This window comes from Trachypithecus francoisi, unplaced genomic scaffold, assembly GCF_009764315.1.
Source record: "Trachypithecus francoisi isolate TF-2019V2 unplaced genomic scaffold, Tfra_2.0 Lachesis_group14, whole genome shotgun sequence".
Classification (NCBI taxonomy): Eukaryota; Metazoa; Chordata; class Mammalia; order Primates; family Cercopithecidae; genus Trachypithecus; species Trachypithecus francoisi.
In genome coordinates this window covers 49,803,118-49,821,393 of record NW_022681459.1, presented here as the reverse complement: position 1 = coordinate 49,821,393, position 18,276 = coordinate 49,803,118, and the positions used below count along the sequence as shown (strand labels likewise).

Sequence of the window (18,276 nt, the reverse complement as noted above, 5' to 3'; positions counted from 1 at the left end):
CCGCCCAGGCCAATCCCCTCAGCTTCAAGGGAAGGAGCACGGAGCTGTCTCCACCAAGTTATCCTGAACCTTCCAAGGAAGGGTTGGAAGACCCTCCCTTCCAACCACAGAGGGTCTTGGTTCTTACCTCTGTGGGAGCTGCTATGCCTTGCTCCTGAAGTTTGAGTTCATATAGGGCTGTAAACTAAAAAAAATTCGAAGCCGCGCAACCATGTAAATAGGCTCCTCCTTTCAGCCAAGGGCACTCCAAAGTTAACCTAAAAAAACTAGCTAGGGCCATGATGGGAAGTGGAGGTTGGACATGCCTCTGTACCCTCCTCCCTTTGGAATTCAGGCACAGCTGGCTAGCATTAACATTAAAGCAGAGATCTTAAGACTTTTTGTAGCAATGACACCAAGTTCCAGCCTGACTCTAGTATAGTATCACATGACAAATAGCAGGCCCTAAAAGAGATCAAAGTATTTTACCTGAAAATACATTTCTTTGACATATTTTGAAATGGCCCTGCAAATCTGTCTCTTGGGAAAGTCTACATTCTCTAGAGAATCTCTTTCCTTTTCCAGGTCTTTTCCTTGATCCAGGAGAGAACTAAGAGTGTGGCACCTTTTTAAGTCTGGTGAGAACCATTTACAATCTATCCTCTCTGAAGTCTGCTACTTGGAGGCTTCATCTGCATAATAAGAACCCTGGTCTCCAGGACCCCTTATCTGAACCCAGACACTCCCTTGTATGGATTCCAGGTCTTTAGATAAGCTCTTTCAACCAACTGTCATTCAGAAAATCTTTGAATCCACCTATGACCTGGAAACCTCACCCACCCCTCCTACCCATTTGCACCCCTGTCCTGCCTTTTTGGACTGAAGGAATGTACATCTTGCATTGATTGATGTCTTATGTCTGCCTAAAATGTATAAAAACAAGCTGTAGGTTGGGCGCGGTGGCTCACATCTGTAATCCCAGCACTTTGGGAGGCCAAGGCGGGCAGATCACGAGGTCAGGAGATCGAGACCGTCCTGGCTAATGTGGTTAAACGCTGTGTCTACTAAAAATACAAAAAAAAAAATTAGCTGGGCATGGTAGCGGGCATCTGTAGTTCCAGCTACTTGGGAGGCTGAGGCAGGAGAATGGCGTGAACCTTGGAGGCGGAGCTTGCAGTGAGCCAAGATCGCCCACTGGGCAACAGAGCGAGACTCCGTCTCAAAAAAAAAAAAAAAACAAAAACAAAAAAACCAAGCTGTAGCCTGCTTGGGCACATGTTGTCAGGACCTCCTGAGACTGTGTCATGGGTAAGTCCTTAATTTTGGCAAAATAAACTTCTAAACTGATTGAAATTGTCTCAGATATTTTTTGGTTTATAGGACCATGCCATTTAAATGACATTCATTCCCTCTGAAAAGTTAATGTACAAGAGCATATAAGGTGCAGAAGTCGGCCGGGCGCAGTGGCTCAAGCCTGTAATCCCAGCACTTTGGGAGGCCGAGACAGGCGGATCATGAGGTCAGGAGATCGAGACCATCCTGGCTAACATGGTGAAACCCTGTCTCTACTAAAAAAAATACAAAAAAAAACTAGCCGGGTGGCCGGACGCGGTGGCTCAAGCCTGTAATCCCAGCACTTTGGGAGGCTGAGACGGGCGGATCACGAGGTCAGGAGATCGAGACCATTCCGGCTAACATGGTGAAACCCCGCCTCTACCAAAAAATACAAAAAAAAAAACACTAGCAGGGCGAGGTGGCGGGCGCCTGTAGTCCCAGCTACTCGGGAGGCTTAGGCAGGAGAATGTCGTAAACCCGGGAGGTGGAGCTTGCAGTGAGCTGAGATCCGGCCACTGCACTCCAGCCTGGGTGGCAGAGCGAGACTCCGTCTCAAAAAAAAAAAAAAAAAATTACATTGTGGCCTAGGTCGGAGGCAGTGGCTCACACCCGTAATCCCAGCACTCTGGGAAGCTGGGGTGGGTGAGGTTAGGAGTTCGAGACCAGCCTGGCAAACATAGAGAAACTCTATCTCTACTAAAAATACAAAAATCAGCCAGGTGTGGTGGCAGTGCCTGTACTACTCAGAGGCTACTCAGGAGGCTAAGGCAGGAGAATCACTTGAACCAGGAGGCAGAAGTTGCAGTGCGCCAAGATCACGCTAATGTACTCCAGCCTAGATGACAGAGTGAGACTCCATCTCAAAAAAGGAAAGGAAAGGGAAGGGAAAGGGAAGGGGAAGGGAAGAAAAAGTATGTGGCCTGGAAATAAGTATTCCTTCCTTCAGCTCATTTGAGGCAACTGGCAGGTTCAAGCCACAAATATAAAACTGGAAAACCCCAAAAGGTCAAATTTTAGGTGTATAAGCAGAGAATCACTACTGCAGTGAGCAGAGGGGGCTGGGTGCTACTGAACCACGCTCTGCTGCAACACCTGGTCCTGGGCTCCAGGGAAGGCCCACAGCTGGGGAAGGGCTGGCAGGGAAGGGCCACCATCCCAGCTTGCAGACTCCTCTGTGACTGACGCAGGTCCTCTTTTGGGAAGTGTGAGCACGCCTCCCCCAGGATGACCATGGCTTTCCCTCCTGCAGCCACAGGCAGCATGTCTTTGCCCTGAGCAGAAGGTGAATGTGTTTCCGGAGGTGAATCCCTTGGGGGCTGGGGCACTTCATTTTGGGGAAACACATGTTGTTGGACATAAGTTGTTTGGAGACAGCAAAAGCAGTTTTTTCCCTTCACCTCTCAAACGCCCTGGGCGCCTGATCTCCTGCGGGTGATTCTGCCCCATCTCCTGCCACCAGCTGTGGGCGAATAATTTATGAGTGCTGAGTGTCAACGAAAAGAGTCAAACTCTGTAAAATATTTGAAGAGGGCTGGGTGCAGTGGCTCACGCCTATAATCCCAGTACTTTGGGAGGCTGAGGCAGGAGGATCACCTCAGGTCAGGAGTTGGAGACTAGCCTGACTAACATGGCAAAACCCTGTCTCTACTAAAAACACAAAAACTAGCCAGGCATGGTGGCAGGCACCTGTAATCCCAGCTACTTGGGAGGCTGAGGCAGGAGAATCACTTGAACTTGGGAGGCGGAGGTTGCAGCGAGCCAAGATTGCACACTGCACTCCAGCCTGGATGACAAAGTGAGACTCCATCTCAAGAAAAAAGAAAAAAAAAGAAAAAAAAAATATACACACACACACACACACACACACCACACACACACACACACATACACACACATATTTGAAGAGATTTAGTCTGAGGCAAATATGAGTGACCATGGCCCCTGGCACAGCCCTCAGGAGATCCTGAGAACATGTGCCAAGGTGGTTGGGGTGCAGCTTGGTTTTACACATTTTAGGGAGACATGAAACTTCAATCAAATACATTTAAGAAATACATTGGTTTGGTCCAGAAAGGTGCGATAACTTGAAGGGGGCAGGGTTTCCATGTTACAAGTAGATTTAAATTTTTTCTAATTGGCAATTGATTTTAAGAGTTATCAATAGAGGCCGGGTGCAATGGCTCACACCTGTAACCCCAGCACTTTGGGAGACTGAGATTGGTGGATCACCTGAGGTCAGGAGTTCGAGACCAGCCTGGCCAAGATGGTGAAACCCGACTCTACTAAAAATAGAAAAATTAGCCAGGCATGGTGGCGCATGCCTGTAATCTCAGCTACTCAGAAAGCTGAGACAGGAGAATTGCTTGAACCTGGGAGGCAGAGGTTGCAGTGAGCTGAGATCGTGCCACTGTACTCCAGCCTGGGCAACAGATAGAGACCCATCTCAAAAAAAAAAAAAAAAGTTATCACTAGAAAGGAATACCTGGGCTGGGATAAGAGGTTGTGGAGACCAAAGTTTTACCATGCAGATGAAGCCTCCAGATGAAGCAGGCTTCGGAAAGAATAGATTGCCAATGTTTCTTATCAGACTTAAGGTTGTATTGATGTTAACATCGGAGAGGTATTATGAGGCATGAGGTATTATGAGAGGTATTATGAGGCATGAGACTCCCACTTCCCATCAAAACCTGAACCAGTCTTTCAGGTTACATTTTAGAGTGCCCTGGCCTAGGAGGAAATCCCATTGAGATGGCTGGGGGGCCTTCGAATTGTACTTTTTGTTTACGTGGGGCACATGACCCGCCAGCAATGCCAGCGTGAATGGAATTGGTTGCATCCACAGTGCAACACACTTCCCATTTACCATTGTGTAATCCTCCCAGCAACTAAGCAGGAATGCCAAAGACAGGGAACTGGAGCTCGGAAACATTCACTGATTTGACCAAGGCCCCAGAGCTGGGCTTGGGGAGAAGCTTGGCCAGCTGTTCATTCCATAGACAGGAGGCTGAGGCACCATGAGACACAGTGACTTATCCAGCGTCAGACCTACCCCTGGGCCCACTGTTCTGTCCACAGTACTACAGAATATTCTACCAAATGTGGAAAGGGAACAGTTAAAGAAATGCCAACTTAGCCCAGAATGACAGCACTGAAACACTGGGAGGACCCTCAGGCCCAGCCCTCTGGCTCATGTTCCTCACTTCTCCCTCCCTCTCATAGTGTGCTCTGTTCTTGACCAAGCAGAAATCAGTCTCACTACTTTCACTCCTGGTTCTGCTTGTGCCACTAGAAACGAGTCTGTGGCCAGGCGCGGTGGCTCACATCTGTAATCCTCACACTTTGGGAAGCTGAGGTGGGCAGATCACCTAAGGCCAGGAGTTCAAGACCAGGCCAGCCAACATGGCAAAACCTCGTCTCTACTAAAAATACAAAAATTAGCCAGGCATTGTGGCACATGCCTGTAATCTCAGATACTTAGGGGGCTGAGGCAGGAGAATTGCTTGAACCCAGGAGGCGGAGGTTGCAGTAAGCCAAGATCGCGCCACTGCACTCCAGTCTGGGTGACAGAGCAAGACTCTATCTCAAAAATAAAAAACAAACAGAATTAGAAACGAGTCTGTGGCTTCATTTGCACACCCTGAACCTTCAAACTTGCAATTCAAACAGGTTCTGCCTGGTCTTCCTTTCTCCAGCCAAATGTCACAAGTTCATTTGTTCCAGTGGTGACAGTGTCAGAGGCATCCTAACCACAGTGACTCCATCTTGAATAAAGCCCAGATAAAGTCAAACCTGGGTTACATTCCCAGGAGGTTGGGCAGTCCTGGTCACATGTTTATAGTTGAGGGAATGAGCTAATGATGTTAACCAACTAAAGACTCAAAACTTATGGAAATGTCCCAGTACTTTAAGAACAAAAAAGCATTCTTAGTTTAAGAATAGGTTTTGATTTAAAAATAATAGTACACTCATAAATTCTTGCTGAAATCAAGAATTAGTAACAATAGGAAAGTAACAATATTAATAGTCTGCCACTAGTTAATCACCAGCCTTTGTAATAAATACACGATTCTTTTTTGTTTGTTTGTTTGTTTGTGGACAGAGTGTCGCTCTGTCTCGCCCACTATGCCCAGCTAATTTTTGTATTTTTATTACAGACAGGGTTTCACCATGTTGGCCAGGCTGATCTCGAACTCCTGACTGGCCTAAATACACAATTCTTAACAACCTATATACGCAAGCACTACTTTTAAGGTAGCGCATTGCTCCTTTTGCTTTCTGAGGACACCCTACTCTGAAATTGATTAGTCTCTAATAAGTGATCTTAACTTCACTCTGTGACTCGCCTTGAATTCTTTCCTGTGACAGATTCAAGAACCCCCTCTGGGGATCTGGGACCAGACCCCCTTTTCTGGTGACAACAGGCGGAAAGGAACTGCAGCACCACAGTCTTCTTCTGCAAGGACACTGCTGGTGCTGCCAAGGGTGTCATGGCACACTGGCCCCACAACAGATCCTTGCTGGGCACCAACTCCGGTAACAAACTCAGGGCCTGGCCCTGACGTCACCATGGAAACAAGACATACAGGCTCTCTCTGCCCTCAAGGAACTTAGGTTCTATTGAGGAGATGAACAATAAAAAATGTAAATGGTTCGGGGGTCTTAGAAGTTTTTTAGTTTAGGCCGGGCACAGTGGCTCACACCTGTAATCCCAGGACTTTGGGAGACTGAGGCAGGCAGATCACCTGAGGTCAGGAGTTCAAGACCAGCCTCAGGAGGCGGAGGCTGCATGCAGTGAGCCGAGATCGCACCACTGCACTCCAGCCTGGGTGACAGCGTGGACTCCATATTAAAATAAATAAATAAATAAATAAATAAAAATAGGCTGGGTGTGGAGGCTCATGGCTGTAATCCCAGCACTTTGGGAGGCAGAGGTGGGTGGATCATTTGAGGTCAGAAATTCGAGACCAGCCTGATCAACATGGTAAAACCCTGCCTCTACTAAAAATACAAAAATCAGCCAGGTGTGGTGGCGGGTGCCTGTAGTCCCAGCTGCAGACTGAGGCAGGAGAATCACTTGAACCCAAGAGATGGAGGTTGCAGTAAACCAAGATCACACCACTGCACTCCAGCCTGGGTGACAGAGCAAGACCCCATCTCAAAATATAAATAAATAAAAATAAGAATGACAGCAGATGGCAGTGAAGAAAATATCCAGGGTCCTATAATGGAGATGTCTCAATAGAGACTCTCTCTGCTTAAACAGCTTAAAGTACTTTGAGGTGACATTAGGCTGAGCTCTGAAGATGGGACACCAGTCAGATGTGTTCTAGGCAGAGACACCAGGAAGTACAAAGGCCCTGAAGCAGAACTGAGCCCAGTGGGCGGGGCAGAGAGGAGCAGGAAAGGAGCTGCCAGCAAGGGCCTGATCACACGGGGCCTTACCTCCGAGGTGAGGAAGAGCTTGGATTTTACCCAACCAGCACTAGCAAGCCACCTAAGATAATTTTGGGTGTGTGTGGATATAAACATACATGACGTTTACCATTTTAATCGTTTTATTTTTATTATTATTATTTTTGGGGACAAAGCATTGCTCTGTTACCCAGCCTGGAGTACAATGGCATGAACGTGGTTCAGTGCAACCTCAAACTTCTGGGCTCAAGCATTCCTCTTGCCTCAGGCTCCCAAAGTGTTGGAATTACAGGCATGTGCCACCATGTCTGGCCCATTTAAAAGTGATATTTAGCACGTTCATAACGTGCAACCACCACCTCTGTCTAGTTACACAATATTTTCATTACCCCAAGAAGAAATTCTGTACCCATTAAGCTGTCACTTCCCATCTCCCCCTAGTTCCTACCAACCACTAGTCTGCTTTCTATCACTATGGATTTACCTGTTCTGGATATTTTGTATAAATGGAATCACACAATACGTGGGTGTTCTGTGTCTGGCTTTTTTCACTTACCATAATGTTGTCAAGGTTCATCCATGTTGTAGCATGTGTCAGTGCTTCATTCCTTTTCATGACTGAATAATACTCCATTGTATGGATATACCACGTTTTCTTTATCCATTCACCCATTAATGGGCATGTGGGTTCTTTGTACCTTTTGGCTATTGTGAGTAGTGCTGCTATGATTGTTCATGTATAAGTTCTTGTTTGAGCACCTGATTTCAATTATTTTTTGGTATAGACCCAGAAGTGGAATTGCTGGGCCACAGGGGCAATTCTATTTAACTTATTGAGAAAATGCCAAACTATTTCCACAGTGGCTGCATCATTTTACATTTCCACCAGCAATGTATATGGGTTCCAATGTCTCCACTCTCTTGCCAACATTTGTTACTTTTCTTTTTTGATGTTGTTATTTTCCATCCTAATGGGTGTGAAGTGTTTTTTTGGATTTGCATTTCCTCAATGACTAATAATGTTGATTCTCTTTTCATGGATTTGTTAGCTTCTTTGGAGATGTGTCTGTTCAAGTACTTTGCCTTTTTTGGCGGGGGGGGGAGGTTGGGGGGAGACAGGGTCTGGCTCTGTCACCCAGGCAAGAGTGCAGTGGCACAATCTCAGCCTCTGGGAGCAACCTCTGCCTCCTGGGCTCAAGCTATCCTCCCACCTCAGCTTCCTGAGTAGCTGGGACTACAGCTATGTGCCACCACACTGGCTATTTTTGTTGTTGTTGTTTGGTTGGTTGGTTTTTATGTAGAGATGAGGTTTTGCCATGTTGCCCAGGCTGGTCTCGAACTCCTGAGCTCAAGTGATCCACTCAGTTCAGCCTCCCAAGGTGCTGGGATTATAGGCATGAGCCACCACACCCAGCCATGTGTCCACTATTTTATTTTATTTTATTATTATTTTGAGACCTAGTCTTGCTCTGTTGCCTAGGCTGGAGTGCAGTGGTGTGATTTCGGCTCACTGCAACCTTTGCCTCCCAGGTTCAAGTGATTCTCCTGCCTCAGCCTTCCAAGTAGCTGGAATTACAGGCACCCACCACCACACCCAGCTAATTTTTGCATTTTTAGTAGAGACGGGGTTTCACCATGTTGGCCAGGCTGGTCTAGAAGTCCTGACCTCAAGTGATCCACCCACCTCAGCCTCCCAAAGTGCTGGGATTACAGGAGTGAGCCACTGCGCCTGGCCTGCTCATTTTTTTAAATAGGTTATTTTTGTTTTAGGTGTTGAGTTGTAAGAATCCTTTATATATTCTGGATGCTAAACCTTTATTAAATGTATGATTTGCATATATTTTCTCCCATTCTGTGAGCTATCTTTTCCTTTTCTTGATAGTGTCCTTTGATGCACAAAATTTTTAAATTTTGATGAAGTCCAATTCATCCATCTTTTTTCTTAGCTGCTTTTGTTTTTAGTATCATATCTAAAAACTTATTGCTGGCCGAGTGCGGTGGCACACATCTTTGGTAGTAGTCCCAGCACTTTGGGAGGTCAAGGTGGGCAGATCACTTGAGCTCAGGAATTTGAGACCAGCCTGGCCAATGTGGCAAAACCCTGTCTCTTCTAAAAATACAAAAATTAGCTGGCCTGGTGGCTCGTTCCTGTGGTACCAGATACTCAGGAGGCTGAGGCAGGAGAATCACTTGAGCCTGAGAGGCGAAGTCTGCAGTGAGCTGAGATCTCACCACGGCACTCCAGCCTGGTTGACAGAGTGAGACCCTGTCTTAAGTAAATAAACAAATAAATAAAAATTAAAAATAAAAACTTATTGTCAAATCCAAGGTTTTGAAAATTTACTCCTGTTTTTCTTTCTAAGAGTTTTGTTGGTTTAACTCTTATATTTAGGTCTTTGATTCATTTTGAGTTCTCTTTTTTTTTGATGGAGTCTTTCTCTGTCATCCAGGCTGGAGTGCAGCGACACAATCTTGGCTCACTGCAACCTCCGCCTCCCAGGTTCAAGCAATTCTCCTGCCTCTGCCTCCTGAGTAGCTGGGACTATAGGTGTGCACCACCACACTTGACTGATTTTTGTATATTTAGTAGCGATGGGGTTTCACCATGTTGGCCAGGCTGGTCTCAAACTTTTGACCTCAGGTTATCCAACTGCCTCAGCCTTCCAAAGTGCTGGGATTACAGGTGTGAGCCACCATGCCTAACAGATTTTGAGTTAATTTTTGTATATGGTGGTGAGGACGGGGGGGAGTCCAACTTCATTATTTTGTATGCGGATATCCAATCATTTCTGTACCATTTGCTGAAGAGATAGTCCTTTCCCTATTAAATGATCTTGGTACTCTTGCTGAAAATCCATTGGTTAGAGATGTATGGGTTTATTTCTGGACTCTCAATTCTATTCCATTGATCTGTATGTCTATCTTTACTCAAGTACCACATTGTCTTGACTATTACAGCCCTTAGCAAGTTTCAAAAGTGGAGTCTTCCAACTCTGTTCTTTTTCAAGACTGTTTTGACAATTTGGGAGTCCTCTGAAATTAATTCCATATGAATTTTAGAATAAACGCTTCCATCTCTGCAAAAAAGGGTCAGTGGATTTTGATAGGGATCACATTGATTCTATGGATTGCTTAGGCAGTTCACCATGTTAATAATATTATGTCTTTCAATCCATGAACATGGAATGTCTTTCCATTTATAAAGGTCTTCTTTTTTTTTTTTTTCTCAAACAAGACAGGCTTTATTTAGATCACCAAAAAGAACATTTTACAGAAAGGGAACCATAACATTACACAAAAAAGTATAGCTAGTAAAACTGCAAACAAGAGAAGCAATGCTTTCTTTAGCTCACCAAAAATAATGTTTCACAGAGAGGGAACTGTTAGAAGCAAATTATAGTTGCATATTTTCTTTTGCCATCAATATGGATTCCCTCTAAAATACTTCAAGACTACTTTGCGATTTTCAAGTACAAACTAAACCTTGTTGGACAGAGTTGCTTAGCATCATCAAGAGAATGAAACCAATTTGCAAAAACAACTTTGTTTAATGCTAATAACGAAACAATGTGGTTCTTGCTAACTAACTGCAATGTCTACTGAAATGGCCTAACCTATGTATACTTCCATGAACATTTCACTGTGAACACAGTTGCTTTTTTCCTGCCATCACAGATGGCCTACAACGTAGCAAGTGTCATGTCAGAACACTTTCAAGCACCTAGGAAATAATTCTAAACAGAGTAACTACAGTATATGGGGAACTCAAACAGGGCCACCTCTGTCAAAGTCCCCAGGTGGGCAGTGTTTTGTGCTCTGGGTAAAGACCCACCACCTTGTTAGTTGTTTACCTGGAACTCAGAACGCCATGCTAGATGGAGCAGTTGTTCTTACAGAACCACCAACGCTTTTATAGACTGCCTGGGAGTTCCTGGTGCTGTAATGCACCTCAGATGCAGCGACATAAGCCGACTCTGGGAAGAAGTCATCGTGGTATTCTGCTAAAAACCTCACAAAGAGATCAAAGTGCTTCAATAAAGCCTTCAGATTCTTCTCAGTAAAGGACATTTTCCCAAGAATTTCTGGAAGTTTTACAAACAGTTGCAGCAAATGTTGCGCCCTGTAAATGTAAGAGGGTGGAGGCGCCTGGTCACCTGGTGGGTAATTGTCAGGCACAAGCTTCCAGGAGAGGACCTCATTTATTTCATTAGTTCTTCTCCCTTCAAAGCCAGCAAACGCAGCACTCCCTTCTATTCCCTGACTCTGGTTAGGAGTCAGAGGAATACGTGAAGATGATCTGCTATGCACAGGTGTCTTCTTTTCCAGGTGCAGGAGCAGCTTGGGCATGCTGGTGGACATGTCCTGCTGCCAGCGCTTGGGCTGAGGTGAGGTGCTGCTCTTAGAAAGCCTGTCACAGTTGGCGGTGTGGGGCGAGGACCGCCTCAGAGACTGCACTGCTTCCGGCTCGGCTTTGCGCCTTTTGGGGCTGGCTGGTTCACCAGTGGTCGACGGACTCTCTGTAGACTGCGGTCTGGATGGATTCAACAAACGTGGGCTGGGAGAGAGCTTCTCCTGGCTCCTACTAGTATTTGTGGCACTTTCCTTAATTGCAAGTAAAACCTTAGATGCAGTCACCTTTTTATACTGAGCTTGTTCATAGGGATAGAGTAAAACCAACAGGAGAGTGTAATCAAAAGTTATTCTTAATCCATCCACCATCTCCTTACAAAGGTCAACATTCTTTTCTGCTGGGACATAAGGCACATTCATGTTGGCATGTGGCATAGCATGATGGTGACGAGGCCTCTCATTGGCTGAAAAGGCTGCACTGATACCAAAATGCCTCACATAGGATTCCAAAATCGTTATGATGTTGGTGTGGCATGGAAGTTTCACTAACCGTTTGCTCCGATTAATGTAGTAACAATCATCCTCCAGCTGCCTCTTCAAAACTTCAGGGATTTCTAGAGTTACTGTTCTTTCCTCCATTTCGCTTTTTGTTTGAAGCTCCGGTTCTTCTTTCACTTCAGTCTTTTCTTCAGTATCACTTTCTTCACTTATTTTTTCATCCTTGTCTTCACTACTGTCAGAGGAACTGCTTAATGAGTTTTCATCATTTTCATCTCTTTCTTCGATGGAAAGGCCGTGGTTAAGAGGCCTCCTCTGCTGGCGGCTTGCGTCTGTGTCCCGGGCGCACACGTAGCCAGGTCTTCTTTTTTTTTTCACCAATATGTTTTAGTTTCAGTTTCCTTTTCACCTCCTTGGTTAAATTTATTCCTAAGTATTTTAAATTTTGATGTTATTTATTTATTATTTTTTATTTTTGGAGAAGGAATCTTGCTCTGTTGCCCAGACTGGAGTGCAGTGGTGCGATCTCAGCTCACTGCAACCTCTGCCTCCCGGGTTCAAGCGATTCTCCTGCCTCAGCCTCCCGAGTAGCTGGGACTACAGACATGCGCCACCACACCTGGCTAATTTTTGTATTTTTAGCAGAGACAGGGTTTCACCATGTTGGCCAGGCTGGTCTCGAACTCCTGATAGGCATCCAGGTAGGAAGGGATTGCACTTGGATTAGGGCACGGCAAAAGAGCTGGGAAGTAGCAGGCAATTTCAAGAGATAAGTAGAAGTAGGAAGTAGGCTTCCAGCAGGGTGAGACAGGGTTCTCAGTTCAGCAAAAGAAAACAGGCCCCAGGATAACCCACAGTGGCCTGCCTAAAGTGCTATCTGTGTCCTTGACCCAGCTGGCCACCATCAGCCAGGCCCAAGGAGAGCGACATTAGGCCATCTTCTCTCATTCAAGGCTGCCCCAAGCTGACTCCAAGACAGGCAAAAAGTTACAAACCACAACTCTCTGACATCAGCCTGAGAGCTCAGAGAGGAGGACTTTGCCTTTAACAGAAAGCCAACAAAAGGGCTATTTTCCAAGACATAACCAGGTGGTCCCAATCTTTCTACAAACACAGAGTAGCCGCCTGAAGGCTTTTCCTTCACATGCATGGTTCATTCGTGCTTCAAAAAGCCAACAAGAGAGGAATGCTACCTTGAGTGGTACCTAGACGTTTGTTTCTGTCCTGTGGCCTTGCCCAGAGGGCTGCCCTCTTGGCACATGTGCTGCATCTCATACAATGAAGGAAGCTGAGCCTAAGGTTACTCCCTCAGGGGTCCCTTCTCCTTTAGATGAAGTCTGGGCTAGCAGTCTCTAGCACTGCCCAGCTAAGTTAACAAGCACTTCCCTGCTCCCTGCCCTCACCCCCCAACCCTGCCAATTGCAAAAACCCCTCGCATTGGCTGTTGTAGGAAAACTGTTCCAGGATGACTAATCCCATGACTGCCACCTGCTGCATTATTTTCAAGAAGTTCCTAAAAAATAAGGCAATTTATCATTTATTTATTTATTTATACTTAGAAAAGCGAAACCAAGAAGAGGAAGCTAGATCTCTAGTGGGCATCCTCACTTGGCCAGTACGAGTGCCCTGAGCCCAGCTGTGCTACCAGCCACAGCTTTTGCCACAGTGGCTTCCCACAGGCACACAAACTAAGACCACGGGTCCTTCTGGGAGTCCCAACACAGCCCATGTCTGAGATGGTCTCACCTGCCTCCTTCACTCGGTAATGGAGTGGTACCTGGGGGACCTCCTGTCAAACTCAGCATCATTGCTGATGCACAAGAGCTACATGAGTGCTGACCTCAGGGAGAACAGTCACCAAGCAGGTGGCCCATGCTCCAAATGAGTGAGACAAAAGAGAAAGCCAGGCTGGTTTTCAGTGCCCATTAATATTCACTGAGACCCTAGAGCTGGGGGACAGACCCCAATGTGGGAGACAGGGATGGGGCATAAGGACCAACATCACTAGCCCCTCACATCCTGCTGAATGCCGAGCTCCTTCCACAGGACTCACCATCTCCCCACCCAGTCTCCAAGATAGTCCGGGAGAGCAGGGGCTGTGCCCCCTTCTCACCTGGAGCTCTGCCTCACAAGACAAACACATAGGTCTGTGGAATACACCATTCCGCTAGTGACTTCAGAACGATCACAGCTGCGTGTGTAGACACATTTTTTCAACCATCAGAAACATTTACTGTAGCTCTGGCCAGGCAGGGCTGTGGGAGGTGTGTGTCCTCACACACTCCTGTTAACATTCCATGGCACAACCGCTGTGGAAGGCACTTTGACAATACCTTGCACAATTACAAAGGTACACACCCATTGACCTAGCAAGCTGGCTTCCTGGAACATAAATTTCATTTATACTCATATGTGCATGGAATGAAGTACTTGCAAGATTACTCACGGCAGCACAGTATGTCACAACAAAATAAGGAAAACAACCAAAATGCTCATCAACAAGCTATAGGTTAAATAAACTGTGGTCCACCCATACAATGAAATACTACATTGTCATAAGAACAAAGAGGAAGCTTTTTACATATTGACAGGGAAATTTTGCAAGACATATTGCTAAATGGAAAATAAGGCGGCGAATGCAGTTATTCTGAAATAAGTACCCATTTGAATATATATGTAAGGATACGCGTATCTCTGGTTGCCTCTGGGTAGGAGAATGGGGTGGGTGACTGGGAACCAGGAGTCAAAGACAGACCTCACTGCATAGGCTTTCGAAGCTGTTGGTTTATGAGTCACGTTAAAACATTTTTTTTTTGAGACAGTGTCTTGCCCTGGTGCAATCTCAGCTCACTGCAACCTCCGCCTCCTGGGTTCAAGTGATTCTCCTGCCTCAGCCTCCTGAGTAGCTGGTATTACAGGCACACACCACCACGCCCAGCTAACTTTTTGTATCTTCAGGGTTTCATCATGTTGGTTAGGTTACATATTTAAAAAAATAAATTTATTGGCCAGGCATGGTGGCTCACCATCTGTAATCCCAGTACTTTGGCAGGCCGAAGTGGGCATATCACCTGAGGTCAGGAATTTGAGACCAGCCTGGCCAACATGATGAAACCCTGTCTGTATTAAAAACACAAAAATTGGCCGGGCGTGGTGGCTCAAGCCTGTAATCCCAGCACCTTGGGAGGCCGAGACGGGTGGATCACGAGGTCAGGAGATCGAGATCATCCTGACTAACACGGTGAAATCCCATCTCTACTGAAAAATACAAAAAACTAGCCGGGCGAGGTGGCAGGCGCCTGTAGTCCCAGCTACTTGGGAGGCTGAGGCAGGAGAATGGCGTAAACAAGGGAGGTGGAGCCTGCAGTGAGCTGAGATCCGGCCACTGCACTCCAGACCGGGTGACAAAGCAAGACTCTGTCTCAAAAAAAAAAAAAAAAAAACCACAAAAATTAGCTGGGCATGGTGGTGTGCGCCTATAATCCCGGCTACTTGGAAGGCTAAGGCAGGATAATTGCTTGAACGTGGAAGGCAGAGGTTGCAGTGAGCCGAGATCACGCCACTATACTCCAGCCTGGGCGACAGAGTGAGATTCTGTCTCAAAAAATGAAATAAATTTATTAAAGTAAAAAATAAAATGTCTTGCTCAGGACATCCGAGCTGGCCTCCCTAATAAGCAAAGGCAGCAGCTTTGGCTAAATGGTTTCACTCTCCACTATGGGGGAACCTAGGGAAAAGGCTGGCTTGAGGCACACACTGACTGCTGCTTCTGGACCTGACACCTGCAGCATCTGAAGGGTCTGCTGAAGTCCTGACTAGCCCAAAGAAAAGCACACAGAGCTCCTCTCCATCAGAAACATTTCCATGCCAAGAACTGCTGGCCAGACAGAATGGCTGAGCGTCTCACTGCTGACGATACACAGAACATGCACGCACCTTGACCTTCCAGATTGACCCAGGCTGGCCTGGGTCTCCTGGCCACCACTGGCCATCAGTTGCTTGCAATTCCCACTTCCTCCACTCATGACACCACCATATACACACCCGCTGTCCCAAGCGCTCACTACCTGAATGAGTGTTCATCACGCGGACAGCCTTGGCCTTGGCCAGCTCCAGGGCGGTGATCCACTGCTGCCGGTCCACCTCTGAGCTGGCCTTGAGGTGGTAGCTCCTGGCCCCACTGGTCAGCAAGATACCACAAGAGTCCTCTGTGTCAATGTGCGCGGTGGACAGGTTGATGGTTCCACGGCACGTGTGGGCCATTTCACCCTGATTTCTGTAGGATGTAAGAGAAGGAATGGGGTGAGGCTCCTAGTCTCAATGGCTCCAGACTAAAGAAACCCTCCAGGCAAATCCTCAGAATCTCAGACCCCCAGAGCTGGGAGAGGCCCTGGAGTCAAAGTTGAGAGATGATGCCTGTTGGAAATGCCTGGTCATGGCTTGGGTGAAGGGGACTCGAAGGCCACGACTGCTCTCTGTGGGGAGTGGCAGAGGGACGGGGGCCTGCATCGGTGCCATGTGTGCAGGGAGTGTCTGATGTGGTCTAAAGCCTCGCAGACACCAGGAAATGGCAGAGTGACTGCCCAGGGTCTCTCAAGACAGATCAGCCTTCGGTCTCTGTGCTAAACTCTTTTCATTAAGTCTTAGAACGAGTTGGGGCCAGGCGCGGTGGCTCACACCTATAATCCCAGCACTTTGGGAGACCAAGGAGGGTGGATCACTTGAGGTCATAAGCCAACAAGGTGAAACCCCGTTTCTACTAAAAATGAAACTGCCGGCTGGGCGCGGTGGCTCAAGCCTGTAATCCCAGCACTTTGGGAGGCCGAGACGGGCGGATCACGAGGTCAGGAGATCGAGACCATCCTGGCTAACACTGTGAAACCCCGTCTCTACTAAAAAATACAAAAAACTAGCCGGGCGAGGTGGCGGGCGCCTGTAGTCCCAGCTACTCTGGAGGCTGAGGCAGGAGAATGGCGTAAACCTGGGAGGCGGAGCTTGCAGTGAGCTGAGATCTGGCCACTGCACTCCAGCCCGAGCGACAGAGAAGACTCCGTCTCAAAAAAAAAAAAAAAAAATTAAACTGCCTTTGCAAAATTATGACTGACACAGTGAAAGAGATCTAACTTAATTGACTCCATCTTGCTTCTAATCTCTAAGCTGTCTTTGTTCATTCCTGGGCATAGGCTGAACTAACTAACTTTGAGATAAATTTAGTTTGTAGTTTATAGTTTGTTTTTGTTTTTGCAATGGAGTTTCACTCTTTTTGCCCAGGCTGGAGTGCAGTGGCATGATCCCGGCTCACCACAACCTCCGCCTCCTGGGTTCTAGTGGTTCTCCTGCCTCAGCCTCACGAGTACCAGGGATTACAGGCATGCGCCACCATGCCTGGCTAATTTTTTGTATTTTTAGTAGAGGCAGGGTTTCTCCATGTTGGTCAGGCTGGTCTTGAACTCCCAACCTCAGGTGATCTGCCCGCCTCGGCCTCTCAAATTTGCCGTGATTACAGGCATGAGCCACCACGCCTAGCTTGTAGTTTACAGTTTAAACAAAGATGAGAACAGCCCTTTCCCAAAGCAGACCTCCTTCTCGCCTGGGGACTAGAGTAACATTAGCCACAGGATTAGAAATTACTGCTTAGGAGTCATGCATTTGGAGGCTATAAGATTCCGACCCTCGCCAAATTGCTCCCAAGAGCGGTGCTTGAGATATTTTGCAAACCCTGCACTTGATGGATCAGCTGGCACCACCCACATACATAAACTGGCTCGTCTGATCTTGTGGCCCCCACCTAGGAACTGACTCAGTACAAGAAGACAGCTTCAACTCCCTACAATTTCATCCCTGACCAATCAGCACTCCTGGTTCACTGTTTCCCCCACCACCCACCAAGTTATCCGTAAAAACTCTGTTCCCCTCTGCTGGGCGCAGTGGCTCCACCTGTAATCCCAACACTTTGGGAGGCCAAGATGGTCGGATCACCTGAGGTCAAGACCAGCCTGGCCAACGTGGTGAAATCCCATCTCTATTAAAAATACAAAAATTATCTGGGCATGGTGGCACTTGCCTGTAATCCCAGCTACTTGGGAGGCTGAAGCAGGAGAACTGCTTAAATCAGGACAGGGGAGGCAGAGGTTGCAGTGAGCTGAGATCGCGCCACTGCACTCCAGCCTGGGCTACAGAGTGGAACTCTTTTTCAAAAACAAACAAAACAAAACAAAAACTCTGCTCCCCAATGCTCAGGGAGACAGACTTGAATAATAATAAAACTCCTGTCTCCTGTACAGCAGGCTCTGTGTGAATTACTCTTTCTCTATTGCAATTCCCCTTTCTTGATGAATCGGCTCTGTCTAGACAGTGGGCAAGGTGAACCCCTTGGGCAGTTACAAAATTACAAAAATTAGCTGGGCATGGTAGCATGCACCTGTAGTCCCAGCTACTTGGGAGGCTGGGGCAGGAGAATCACTTGAACCCAGGAGGCGGAGATTGCAGTGAGCCAAAATGGTGCCACTGCACTCCAGCCTGGGTGACCGAGCGAGACTTCATCTCAAAACAAAACAAAAAAAAAAGAACTATGGAGTTGGAGCAGGTTGGGATCCTGCCACTAAAACTGAAATTGGAAGCCCAGAGCCTGAGGGGGCAGACGTAGAGGCATCTCCTGCTGGGAGGCACCTGGGACCAGTGTCTCCCCAATGCTGTCCTTTT

The 18,276-nt window shown here is 47.0% G+C and overlaps 2 protein-coding genes across 4 annotated transcripts in view; both read right to left on the bottom strand.

Annotated features, from left to right (window-relative positions):
- OSBP2 (oxysterol binding protein 2) overlaps positions 1–18,276 on the bottom strand; it is a 226,952-nt gene that overhangs the window by 159,714 nt on the left and 48,962 nt on the right. For all 3 annotated transcript variants that reach the window (XM_033233260.1, XM_033233261.1, XM_033233262.1), the window contains exon 2: positions 15,642–15,850. In XM_033233260.1, coding sequence (XP_033089151.1) covers positions 15,642–15,850 — 209 coding nt within the window. The remainder of the gene's footprint in view (positions 1–15,641; positions 15,851–18,276) is intronic.
- Positions 9,958–11,937, bottom strand: LOC117096205 (putative male-specific lethal-3 protein-like 2). The gene has a single exon (XM_033233264.1). The coding sequence runs from the start codon at positions 11,713–11,715 to the stop codon at positions 10,585–10,587; it is 1,131 nt and encodes a 376-aa protein (XP_033089155.1). The 5' UTR covers positions 11,716–11,937; the 3' UTR covers positions 9,958–10,584.